Here is a 14,464-nt window from a genome sequence, read left to right as displayed (position 1 = left end):
TTCACTGCTGTCAAATTATATTCATAATATTTTGTTTTTTCACAGGAGGGACTTTTTCTCAGATTTGTTTCAGCCCAGCCAGGAGACCACAACTGTGACAAAACATCCCACAGATAAAGCAGAGAGGTAAGAGTTGCAGACACTATACTGGGAAAAGTGGATGATTTTAACAAATGAAGTCTGGAAATTAAGTATGACTGCTCTGAATCTGTAAGACAAAATATATTTCTCATGTTCTCCACTGAAAGGATCACCTGTAGCAAAAATCTGTGTAAATGGTAATTGTCTAAACAAATGCACTTTGTGATGGTTTTATACATGTTTAACCACTCTCACTCACCCAAACTGCAATAACTATCTGTTGCCAACACTGTGTGGTAATTCTCTTTAATCTATTTGTTGTGGTTTGATATTTTCCTGTGAGCTGTGTGCTTAAGTACATCCACAAGAGACAAAGGATGAAAAATTAAAGATAAGGATAGTGTAGCCAAACAACTAGGAAGTTTTACTCATAAATATATAGTACATAGCACAGATTTTTACAGAGGCAATAATGCCTGACAGGGCAGGCATTACTGGGGAAATAATGGACCACCCAAGTGTGTTTTGAGAGCTTCTCCTTCCCTGGAAGGTCCATTATTTCCCCTATAACACCCACACTGGTGGACATTATTGCACTTAGATAATAGACTAGTGTCTGGATTCAGCAAGCCCTGCACGGTGTGCAGGAATAGTGCAGGAGCTCCAGGAGGCAATATGTCCGCCGTGCGATCCAGGAATAAGCTGCAGGGACGTGCACAAGCGCTCCTGCACTATTCTTGCACGGATGCAGCTCCTGCATGCAAATTACCCCATTTGCAGGTGAAAAACATGCAAATGAGGTGAATTTGTGATCCAGGAAGCTGGCAGCCAGCCGTGCAGGACTAGTGTAATCTGCAGAAATGTACTCAGTAACCGAGTACATTTCTGCAAACTAAAAAACGGAGCCATGACAGCTCCAAATAAAGGGTGTATATAACGTGTAAAGCATGCCAATGGACATATATGGGCATTGGCATGGAAAACAGCTTAAAAAAAAAACTTTTATTTTTTTTAGCCGATTTTGGCTGTTTAAGCATAGGGCAGAGGCGCGCAAATGGGATCAGGCTAAAAATATAAAAAAATAACCTGAAATAAACATTCTAACCAAAACCACTATTTTGCCATTATACTCAATGGCAGGCAGAAGACAACATGGCCAGTGAATGGTGGTTGCTAAGGAGGGTGACTCAGTGTGGAACCTGTAACTATGCATTAGTAGGCAATCTTATGCAAATGAGGGAAATGATACTGAATCCTAAATTTCCCCTCAGTGCTAGTCAGCACTCAACTGTGTAAGTACAGGAATGGCTTGGTTCAAGCATAAGAGCTTATTGACATCATAGGGGTGTGTGTCAGGCATACTGTAAGCGGATTGGAGTCCTGTGGCTCAGGCTTGCCCTTAGCTTAGCAGAGCTATGCAAGGGGGTGTGTTTGAGCTTGCCTAGCACTCTTTACATTGCCTAAATGGGTGTGTGCGCCGCACACCAGGTTTTAAAGAAAAAAAAAGGAAACCAGGAAATAGCAGCTCTGTGCACATTTGAGCACTGTGTTTGTGCGGTGCTCCCCTGGGCTTAAACAGGAAGGAAATGGGAAGGGAAAACAGCAGTAGGAAGGTAATCAAGGAGGACTAGCATAGCTGGCAGGTGAAATGTATCAGAATCAGCCAATTACACAGGCAGCAGCCCAGCCCAGAAAACTACTATAAACTATGCAAACACCTTTCTTTCTGTTTTTTCCCACATACTCTACACCACCGGTGTATACAAGCAGAGAAGTTTTAACAAACAAAAAGAACAAAATGACAGGGGCTGCAGCAGCTATCATACATCAACATGTGGAAGAGGCTGAGGGTGGTGATGATAAGCATGCTGTTGACCAACCCACAGTGAAGAGACGGAGAAGAGTATACAGACCCAGGGTAACCTACCAGGGCTACATGAGCTGGAGATAATGGAGTGCTATAGGGTGGACAGGGACCTTCTACAGCAAATTGTTGAGCTGTGCCGCCCATGCCTAACACACAGAACTAACAGAGGGGATCCCATCCCAATGGATACCAAGGTATGTATAGGCCTAAGAATACTAGCCACAGGTACCTTCCAAAGGCCAACTGGAGATATCATGGGGATCTCATGGGCATCAGCATCCGGGGTACTCCACCAGTTCCTGGATGCCATATCAGCACATGCCGGTGAGCGTGTATATTTCCCCAACACCCGTGAGGTGTTGGCTAACAATATGCATCTCTTCCACCAAATAGCAGAATACCCTGAGGTAGTGGGTGCTATAGACTGCACACACATATGCATCAAAGCATCACCTGGTGAGCAGGGTAGGGTCTACATCAACCACAAGGGCTTCCCCTCCATCAACTGCCAGGTCGTGTGCAATGCCCAGGGCATTATAATGAATGTGTGTGCTTGCTGCCCTGGAAGCTATCATGACTCCCACATCTGGCATCTGACACAGCTGTACCAGAGATATGTCAATGGGGACATCCCTTACGGTCACCTAGTGGGGGATGCTGGTTACACATTGGAGCCGTGGCTGATGACACCCATCAGAAATGCACACACATGAACAAGATCTCCATAATGAGGCACATGCACAGACCAGAATTATAATAGAATGTGTGTTTAGGATGTTCAAGTCACAGTTCCAGTGCCTGGACACATCCAGTGGAGCCTTGCAGTTCTCACCAGCTACATGTACTCAAATTGTCATCATATGTGCCATGCTACACAATATGATCCTGCTGAAACAGCTGCAGTAGGAACAGCACGGGGCAGGGCCACACAGACCCCCACCATTGCCATATCCTGCGCAGACACAGAGTGACTCAGAGGAGGAACAACCTGAGCCTGCCCCAGTAGGCAGAAGGAGGCATGCCCAGTATGCCCTGGCCTTGGCAAAGAGGCAACGCATAGCACATACACTGATACAGTAGGGACCCAGGGAATTACACCTCTCTCTGACTTGCACATACAGTAAAAGGGATGCCAAACATGACACAACCTGTGCTCAACCATGTATATGGAGTGTACTATGTGCATCTGACATAGGCAACCCTCCAGAACCATCCTCAATACTGGCACACCCACAAGGTAAGTCACTCTTCTTACCAATTGCCGAATGGAGTAGTATGTGTTGTTACTTGTATCTATGGTATGGATGTGAGCATGCAAGGGAACTGGGTGGCTGAATGGGATACCAGCAGATAGTAGACACTTATAGTGGCAGCATGAGGTCTGTAACAAATACTGATGTCACCATAATAGCCAGTACTGCACATGGTGACAAAACCCACTGCAGGAAATGTGCTGGGCCACATGTGTGTCCATATCACACATACATGTCAGCCCGGGAGGCTCACATACCCACCAACAGTCTCAGCCAGTGGGACAGGTGTAGACAAACACAAACAAAGGCTGTGCTAAGGCCTCTGAATGATGGCTATGGGTAACCTCCCCCCCAGGCCTACACAGACAGACTACATCAGGTCAGGCAGTGGGATGTTAGTTCTGAAGGGTAAGAAGTCAGAAACTGATATGTAGGTCAATCAAACCTAAGACCTGTAGTTCACTGATATGCCTCTAGTCAGCATGATAGGTTAGAATACAGAATGAAATGGAGTACCTGACATACCAGTACAGTCATAGCAAATGAGTACAAGTGTCAGGTGTGCCCACCCCCAATTCTATGTAGAAATGTAGTAACAGTCAGGTGTGCCCCCCCCAATCCTATGTAGAAATGTAGTAACAGTCTGGTGTGCCTCCCAATCCGATGTAGACACATAGTAATGGTCTGGTGTGCCTCCCAATACGATGTAGACATGTAGTAACAGTCAGGTGCCCCCCCAATCCTATGTAGAAAGGTAGTAACATGTATGTGTAGGTATAATACCAGTGGAGCACAGATTACCTGAGGTAGCCAAAGTAGCAGGATAGATTGTAGCATTTGTACAATATGCAGGTATGCGTGTGTTAGGTTGGTGTGTGTTTCATATTGTGTGAGAGTAGTCAGTATGTATGCATGATGAGGTTTGTCTTGGTGGCCATTGCCCAGTGCTGGCGATGACAGGGCCAAGTCCTCACAACTGCAGTGCCAAACACAATGCTCCCTAGTATAACACATTCTAGCAATAAGCCATTGTAAATGTATGGAGGTAATATGTGTCACCATCTGAAAGATGGACATGGCATGACTGTTGGGCCAGATATACAAGCAGTACACAGGGGAAAGTACCCCAGACAGACAGTGTATAATGCTTAACCATTAAGTGGACACACCCTTGGAATTGTACATACAGGTTTTCAGCACATTATCTGGGCTTGTAGTAGGGAATACCGATGTTGTCTGGCCAAACACTTGCAGACCACAAAGGTCATAGGAATGATGTATTGAGAAATAGCTGATGTCCCTGCACAAGCCAGCATAAGTGGAATGCCCCATGCATATCTGTGAGTCAGATGCAAGTAGTGTCCATAGCACATATGCACCCAGCTCACCCAACCACCCCCCTACAGATACCTCTCCAGTCTTATCCCTGCTGTTGGGAATGGGTACAATGTAACCCCCACCTCTGTATGGCAATAGCAAAAGAATGCAGCATGCAGTGCAGGTGTCCCAAGCAGGTGTGTCCCTAGCTGTAAGCAGCACGCTGCCAGCATCCACACCACTTGATCAATACTGACAGAAAGTATTGGCATGAACACCTAGCACACCTACCCTGTCACCCCAGGGGAATATACTGTATGGCAGTCTGGTACTGTAGGACTGACAGAATGCAACAACCTGCTACGTACTGTAGGACTGACAGAATGCAACAACCTGCTACAGCTGGCCTGCATCACCACCAAATGGCCTACAGTCCTCTGCCAAAGGCCTGTGTCTCACCCGTACTGCCAATGTATGTTATGTCATGGACTCCCAAATAACAGCATAACACAGTCCACAGAACCCATATGCAAGGCCATGTGGACAAATCAGAGTAAGATGTCCACCATGTCCTACTGCATCAACTGTGGACCAACACCAATATACTGCTGTGATGAGGTGATAACTACAGGGAAAATATCAGATAATGTTCACATAATGTATGGAAGAGGCTAGACTAATGGGGGTGGGTGGGAGCATGGGCAGCATGGAATGTGCAAAGTCCGAAACACAGCCATGTGCACATAGTATCCCTGGCTGCAAACACAAGAATGGGTGGCTACAAACCTACTCCTAAACCACAATAGGGGTAATGTCCTGACTTTTGATCCCTGCCTTTGGGTAACCTGTGTGAATCTGTACAGCTGTGAGGTATTGCCACAGCAAGATAAGGGCATACTGTCATGTTGATGGAAGTACAAGTATGGGATCCTCTGCCACCACTGTACCAAGGTGCTGAACCAGTTACACAGACCCAGCAGCATGTGTCTGCAGCTCCCACTCCAGAATGGCATGAGTTTGCAGGAATATGTAGGTATTTGTCCACAATACTGGACTCAGCTGCATTCACCCTGTGTTCCCCAGGACATCACTGCGAGCAAAAATGTCTATCTGACAGTACTTGATGACATAAAACATCACAGTGTATAACAGTTCACATGTCTTAATATCTCTGCTAACACCAGGACCATGTAGCAGAAGCAGCACAAACACAGTTATCTACAGTAACCACTATCCCTTGCCCAATTTGACCCCATATTGTCAACTGATCTACAGATATCCTGCAGAAACAGTTTGCTAACTATAGGTGTAGAACACAAAAGTCTGCACTGGAGTACAATCTACCTGGAATGGATCCACACATTCAATACAGAAGGGCATACTGGGTATACTCCCACACTTAGAGTAATTAAGGCAATGTCAGACAACAAAATACTGAAAGGTCATACTGGGCATGCTCACACACTTAAAGAAATGAAGCCCATGTCTGGCAACAAAAATGGACCATACATATCTGACAGTTGCAGATGTTAGTGCATACACTCCTCAGTATGCTCCAGTCATACTTTGCACACACATTGGATAGGAATATACACATAAATCTAAGTACAACACGCTATAATATGCCAAAAGTACACATACATAGATGTGTGGAAGAGAGTGACAGTTACAAAGAGCCTTCCATCATGAGGCCTGTCCCACCCAGCACACAGCCAAATGGCTACAACCACATGATGTGTAAACGTCACTCACCATAGACATTTGCCTCTGGAATCCTTCAGCATTATAGACTCTGTGGTGCTAGTGCTAACTGTGCAACGTGACTGTACAAGGCAGTAGTCATCTAGCAGTTGTATACATGTACCTGTGGAATGTAAACCTGTGTGTGCTTGAGTGTGGTGTGTCTACTTCTAGATGAATGTGTTATGGCCCATGCACACACACTGGCCCCCCATTGCCCTACTATGGCTAGCCTGATGATGTCAGTCACTTTGAAATACACCTTTGGGGAAAAAATAACTCAGTAATCTATGTGGCGAGTCCTAAAACTGCATAATGCAATAGTGTGACAAACTAGTTAGGTTGATGTTCTAATCCCAGATGTGACAACTGTGTGGGTGTTTGTGTAGGGATCAATGTTTTTTAGGCTATTCACACTCACTACAATTCAAATGCCCTATTTTGGCAAGCCTGCTGATGTCAGTCACTTTGAAATACACCTTTGGGGAAAAGCTAGCCCAGTAATCTCTGTGGTGAGTCCTATAACTGCATAATGCTGTAGTGTGATAAACTAGTTAGTTAGGAGTTCGAATCCCAGATGTGGCAACTGTGTGTGTGTGTGTGTGTTTGTCTGTGTAGGGATCAATGCTTTTGAGGCTAGTCACACTCATTACAATTCAAATGCCCTACTTTGGCAAGCCTGCCGGTGTCATTCCATTTGAAATACACCTTTGGGGAAAAAGCAGCCCAATAATCTCTGTGGATCATCCTGTAACTGTGTAATGCTGTAGTGTGATAAACTAGCTAGGTAAGAGTTCTAATCCCAAATATGGCAACTGTGTGTGCGTGTGCAGTTGTCTGTGTAGGGAGCAATGCTTTGTAGGATAGTCACACTCACTAGAATTTCAAATGCCCTACTTTGGCATGCCTGCTGATGTCATTCACCTTAAAATACACCTTTGGGGAAAATGGAGCCCAGCAATTTCCGTGGTCCGTCCTAGAACAGCATAATGCTATAGTGTGATATAGTAGTTTGGTAGGGATTCTATTCCCAGACATGACAAGTGTGGATGTTTGTGTGTGTGTATTTGTCTGTGAAGGGAGCAATGCTTTTGAGGCCATTCATGGTCAATACAACCTTCATTGCCCTTCTTTGGCAAGGCTGCTGATGTCATTCATTCTGAAATACACTTTTGTGGAAGGAGTAGTTCAGTAATCTCTGTGGTGCATCCTATAACAGTGTAATACTGTAGTGTGATATAGTAGTTTGCTAGGAGTTCTATTAACAGAGATGACAAGTGTGGATGTTTGTGTGTGTGTTTGTTTGTCTCTGTAGGGAGCAATGCTTTTAAGGCCATTCACAGTCACTACAACCTTCATTGCCCTTCTTTGGCAAGCCTGCTGATGTCATCCACCTTGAAATACACCTTTGGGGAAGGCGTAGTCTAGTAATCTCCATGGTGCGTCCTATAACTGCGTAATGCTGTAGTGTGATAAACTAGTTAGGTAGGAGTTCTAATCCCAGACATGGAAAGTGTGTGTATGTTTGTGTGTGTGTGTGTGTGTGTCTGTGTGTCTGTGTGTGTGTGTGTGTGTTTGTCATTTGTATCCTGTGTGGAGGTGGCTGTGAATATGTAACAACTGGACTCATTGTGGAGCGGGTTTTGCAAATGTCTTATATGGTGGGCCTATTATATATCACAATGTCCACCTTACAAGGATAACAGATATCAAATAGCAGAAAGGCTGGGGTGCCAATCCATACCCCTACATGTGACAAGGCCTGGCAAACAAATTAAGCAACCCTTGTATTACCCAGAGAGCACTCTCAACCCATGTCTCATACACAAACACACTTGCCTAGGCAACAACCACTTTGTTGGTAGTACTCTGCATATTGCTCACAGATAGTAACCATGGTATGATTGCAGTGGACTGCAGAGAGCATGGCACCCTGTCCCATCACTACAGCAGGCACATAGCTGCAGACAGTGTGCCTTCGCTATGTTCCCCACTGGATGCCTGCAACAACTGTGGTGCCAGCAAATGTGACCCACAAAGGACATACCATGCCTTAAAAACATGCCCTGTATGGACAGAAGCCACTGACACCAGAGAATACCTGTATCATGCTATCAATGTAGGTGCATGGTCAACCTGTTGTCCATTACCATTTCCTGCCACATGAGGCCAGGACTGGCACATCTGAAGATAACAATCTGTGTACACAACATGGGCCAGACACCCCAGGTACAGTTCCACATGTCACTGAACATGCATGTGGGATGTGTGCACATCCCAGACACCGTCCATGTCATGGGCTATAGAACACATACATGGCAAGCATTGCACATCACTGGCCACACAGAACTGTAACCCAGGTGACTGGATGGTGAATACAATACCCATCTGTGTGGGCCAATCCAGACACTACACCCCTGAGCCACACTGCAGACCATTGTCATGCGGCCTGATGGCAAGGTTTACCCTTCACCTAGCCTTGTACAGCCTTCTGGCACAGTCAACCACTACACACCTGTGAAGGAATGCACCCATGCATGTCAGTATTGGCACCCTGTGTCTGTTTGTGTGGAGTATGATGCTTTTGACCACATTCACACTCACTACAACTCCCATTGGCCTACTAAAGCATGCCATCTGATGTCAGACACCTTCACATACCCTTTGCCCATATATCATCAGGATAACCCCTGTGGTGCATATGATACCTGCACATTACTGTATTGTGGCAAACTAGCTAGTTAGGAAGTCTATTCCTGCCCCTGCCAACTGTGACAATGTGTGTGAGTCCCTGAGAGAGTGTGGCTGTGTTGACATTGCCACCTGTTCATGTGGACAGGCACGTGTACTACACCTACCTTATCACTCCTATATCACTGTTGCAGATGTCACTCACCATCAGATATACCTTTGGAGAGCACCTCAACATGTAAGCTCTGTGGCACATGCAATAACTGCATTGACATGTGATAGCAAGACATAGTCAGTCAGGGGTTTTTGGGATTTACCTCTAACAACATACACTATGGAAACAGGCCAACAGACAGGAGGAGGATGTGCCAGACATGACTACAGAATGTACGTGTTGCTCTTCTGCATTTGGACTAATATCGGTTTAACAGGGTGTGTGTGGATAAGGCTGGTCTACATTATGCAATACCTGTCATGACAGTGTTATGTGTTTGAGGAAACTCCCACCTGTAGGGTTATCTGCAGATTGGGCAGTGTGTGGAGCCTTATGTTTCTTGTGTTACTCACAGAACACCTATCTTTGAACTGCAGAAGCATAGTCTGAGGATTGCAGTCAGTACATGGTAACAGCCATGAGAGTTACTGACGTCATATCCCTCATAGGACATATGTCACAACAAACCCTGGTACAACAGTAAATGTATGAGGTTATCACAACAACATGCCAATATTGTCCCAATGTTTGTGGCTCCAGCCACAAGTCTGTCAACCTTTGTACATATATCATGCAGTAAGAGGTGCATATGTTCTGTACACCATTATTTATTGACACTATACCTGATAAGAAGCCAGTCAGATATCAGACTGCTAGACATGTTATGTATAGTAGGGGTTATTTCTGAGGACATAACCTGGGCATTATGCGGTTGTGTGTACAGTACTGTGGTCTGTATACTTATGGTGATTGTTGACGGTATGTGTATTGCACATATGTACCTTGGGCTGTGCACAGACTGTGGTAGATGCCATTGTTTTTGGTCCTGTTCTATATGATGTTGCATGCTGCTCCCATGTATGGTACCATATTGGCTCACATGTCTGTAGGGCCAGACACACACCTGTCCCATACCACAGACAGGCATCGGACCACACTGTGTCATGACCCAGTGTATGTAGGGTTAGTGTGTGAGTGGCACATATGAGGATGGTGTTTATCAGACAGTCCATATAGTGTCATATTAAGTGTGTGTACCATATATGGCTGTGGCTGTGTTCACAATGGTTGTGGGTATGCAATTTCAAACAGGTGTCTGTTACTCTGTGCTGTGACATGCATGTGGAGCCTGCTATATTTGTAGGTACAGGTGTGTTCCCCTATACAAAATGTAGTCCAGTGTTGTGTCAGTCTGCCTGTAGTTTGCACAGTGCTTTGTGACATGCCTAGCAGCTTAATGTAATTACCCTGTGTGCTGTTATGTCCAGTTATTTGCAAGACATAATGCTGCCAGGCCACCATACCTGTTGTGCATTTCTGAAAAAGCAGTGGGATTCTGTACAGATGTATGTTACTAACTACTGGGTAGTATGTGGCTATATGACCTCTGCACCACCAGGTATTATGTGTCAGGGCAGACTGGCGTGTGTGAATGCATAAACTGTGTGGGCATATGTAGTCCAGTATTTACGTGATATACCCATGTACATGGCTGTTAACATCCACATTGTGAGGTGTGGTCCACATGTCTCACATGAAGCAGATTTGTGTACACCTCTGGACTGACCACAGAGTGCTAGACTGTCCACATATATTGGTCTTATCTGTGCTGTAGTCCAGAGGATCATTACTGTGCTAGCAGTGATACCATAGTATGATGTCTTTAGGATGTCTGTCAGTAGCCAATGGCGTACATGTCAAAAGGAGATGTGACCTCCCACACACAACATGTCTGTTCAGACAATCCCTGTTACAGTAGCAACAGTCTACATATATACCTGCAATACATACATGACATCCCCTTGCACTAAGAGGTTGGGACTACTGGTGCTGAGGTAGGACTCCACTCCATGATCTGGACGGTTTACCTTCATGTGTGTGTTTTGCACACGGTCGAACAGCAGATGTTTGAAAGGACGTTTGCAAAGTTTGCAAACATCGAACGCAAAAAGGTTTGAATGTGCAATGAGCAAATGCACAATGACATCTGCTCATTGCAGATTTGGCATTTTGGGGAGGGTTGCACTATATTGGGGATCGGAAAATGGACCCTTTCCCACTGTAGTGCGATCTTGGAGTTAGTAAATTAAAGTAGGGGGGTGTGAGGGGTGCAGAGGGGCTTGCTCCCCTGCATTACACTTCATTACATTTCTTATTCGACATTTAGGTTCGAAAATCAGTGAATCTGCTTTACGATTTGCTGATTTTTGAACATTTGAAACTGTTGCAATTTTGTTTTTCATGGTTACGATTTGCTCATATGAGCAATCGCATGAGTGTGTTTCGCCTATGTAAAGGTAAACTGTTCTGGACATATGGTAAACATATAGGTATACAGACACATATATATATATATATATATATATATATATATATATATATATATATATATATATATATCCATATATTTATATAGATATATACACATCTACATATCTATATGCATATATGTATATATATATGTATATATATATATATATATATATATATATATATATATAAATGTGTGTATATATATATATATATATATATATATATATATATATATATATACACACACACACATACTCAAATATATACATATACACAGCAATATATGTATACACATATACAGATATATAGATATATATGCACATATAGTTATGGATATCTACATATATCAACATAAATAGGTATATCTGTACACGCAGGATGTGCATTTATATATATATATATATATATATATATGTATATATATATATATATATATATATATATACAGAGAAATGTAAAAATGGCCATATATATGATGCATTATACAGATGTGTAGACATACATATGTATGAATATATATGTGTATGTACATGTAGACATATATCGACATATGTATATGTATATATCCATATCCCTGTCATGTGTAAACATCACGGTTGTGTATACCTTCCCAGATGTATCCCACTGTATGTTTCTGATATGTGTATATTTAGATATAACAGCATATGTGATGCAACAGTAATATCAATAATAAGTACTACACAATTGTGGAAGTCAAAGCAATTGTTCAATACTATTCAATATGTATAGTGACAGATATATTGGACAAACAACAACTGTTGTCACAGCTGTCATGGTGTAGTGGTTAAATGTTGTGACTATAGTGTATAGGGTCCTGAGTTGAAGCTGTACAAGGGCTGTGTATTTTGTTGCTGGGCAGAACAAGGGCTGTTGGATACAGTGTGGTTAAGGCAGTTTTCAGCAGCTTTAAGTGCATTTGCATGGGTTTGCGTGAACCTAAGCAATGTTAACGTATGGTTAAACGTACGGGCACTTACACCATGTAGGCTTCGCTTACAAGTGTGCAAATCTGCTTAGCTGTTATATTGCAGCAATTCTGGCACCTGCTAAGTATGGCTCAGCCCTGGTAACCAATGCTGACATCCTAGTCTGATAACATAGCAGGGTAATGACATCTGTAATAAGTGTATGTAATGCCATGTACAATACATGCGTCTATGTACTGTCATTACACTAGCAAGGGGTGTGAGTGTTATGTCTGGGACAATCAAGTATATAAGACCTGTACAGCACTGTTATCCTTGTGAATGTGTTACATACAAGGGTAGTAACCCAGGTTATGTGCTGTCACACTGTCATGTAGTGTATCATGGTGGTACTGCTGTTGACAGTGCTTTCCCAGGCAAGAGTAGATTGCTAAATGTAGTACTGACAACAAGCACACCTGCAGGCATAGCTGGACTCTGAGGCCTCACTGCTGTGTTCCTGGTGTGTGAGCTGTGTCACAGTATATATTCCCTACTGGATAATGATCTGACATGTGGAAATTAACTGTAGACTACTATCTGTACAGCACATGTCAGTGAGGGCTTCCAACATGTAGTAATGGCATACATATTGGTATCAGACATCTATCTGTCGACACATTCATCCTACTGCATTGCTACTTGCCAAGATGATGTCTGTCAGTCCCTGTACAGATTTGCAGATGGCAAGTATCCAGCTTGGATACGTACAGGCAACCCATGCTTGACTGACACTGACATGTCTACCCAGGTGTGTTATAACTGGCATATATAGGAGACAACACCCTGTATGCACCACATGCCACAGGTACCTCCACTACACTACCACAGTCAACAGAACATGCTTGGGTACAGGTCTCCATCACAGACACTAATCGTGTGTTGTAATACATGTTGCATACATGTCAACTGGATCACCTCAGTGGCCATTTGCAGGAGGCACCTAGAGGATTGGCTGATACATGTCACTCTCACCCTGAGGGTCAACACAGTGGTGTCTCTCGATAGATTGCCTGCTGGCACATGGCAGGTGGCATGATATCACTGTACACACATCTCCTACACTACCCATCTCAACATGGACAAGTCAGGTACACATCTATGACCACCTGCAGCGATGCGCCCCAGTACTGACATATGTGTATGTGTGCATTACTGAGGATAGCAGTGTCTGTGTGTTAGTACACCTGTAGTTGGGAATACCATGAGGGCCTTCACAACCACCGCAGCACCCATTGCCATAGTAAGATGTGGCTGTTGCTGTATCAGACATTACATGTACTCTGTTACACTCCTCTCCCTAACAGCTACATGAGCCTTGCAGTACCAGCACAACAGTGCTGTAAAAATGGGTCAATAGGCATGGGATACCCATTGAGTTCTGGCAAGTGTGCGTATGTGTGCATGTCTGTATATCTGTAGGGTACAGCATTCTGAGGCCACATACTCCAATTACAATACACATTGCCACACAGTAGTACAGATAGGGTTGTTGCTGCCCATAGGTGAGGCATGACAATGCAATGCCCTACTATGCCTGTGGCATGCGCATTAGATGCATATCCCTGTAGTACCGCTGTTGGGATATACAATGGGTTGTATTGCAATCTTGGTAATGTGTGATGGTGGGTATGTCAGAGTGTCATCATGGGTTCCACTGAGTACAATATCCACTGTGGGATGTGGATGCTGTGTACACTGTCATTACACCATGGAACACCCGATATATGTCCCATGTACCACTGTATTGTGACCACTGTCACCATCAACCATACAGGTAATTGATACCACAATCCAGCCCAGTTATGCATGTGCTGTGTGTAGCCTACCTGTAACACATTGGACACACTGACAAGTTAGTTAGCACTGATAGGCCCAGGTCTCTCAGATGTGTGTCTGCCTGTTATGTGTCTGTTATTGTGTATATGATTTTATGTCACACTATGTATTGTCCATATACAACCATAACATCCCCCATTACCATACTGTACATGTCCGGGGA

The 14,464-nt window shown here is 43.9% G+C and overlaps 1 protein-coding gene across 4 annotated transcripts in view; it reads left to right on the top strand.

Annotated features, from left to right (window-relative positions):
• The window catches only part of LOC122792228 (transcription elongation factor A protein 3-like), a 1,160,229-nt gene that overhangs the window by 541,151 nt on the left and 604,614 nt on the right, over positions 1 to 14,464 (top strand). For 3 of the 4 annotated variants that reach the window (XM_044059973.1, XM_044059975.1, XM_044059972.1), the window contains exon 6: positions 46 to 126. The exons of the other annotated variant lie outside the window; for it this stretch is intronic. In XM_044059973.1, coding sequence (XP_043915908.1) covers positions 46 to 126 — 81 coding nt within the window. The remainder of the gene's footprint in view (positions 1 to 45; positions 127 to 14,464) is intronic. 4 annotated transcript variants of the gene reach the window in all.

The sequence above is a fragment of the Protopterus annectens genome, chromosome 1.part2 (genome assembly GCF_019279795.1).
Source record: "Protopterus annectens isolate FY-2018-M chromosome 1.part2, PAN1.0, whole genome shotgun sequence".
In the NCBI taxonomy this organism is placed as follows: domain Eukaryota; kingdom Metazoa; phylum Chordata; order Ceratodontiformes; family Protopteridae; genus Protopterus; species Protopterus annectens.
The sequence above is the reverse complement of the archived record's forward strand: the minus strand, read 5'-3'. Positions and strand labels throughout refer to the sequence as shown.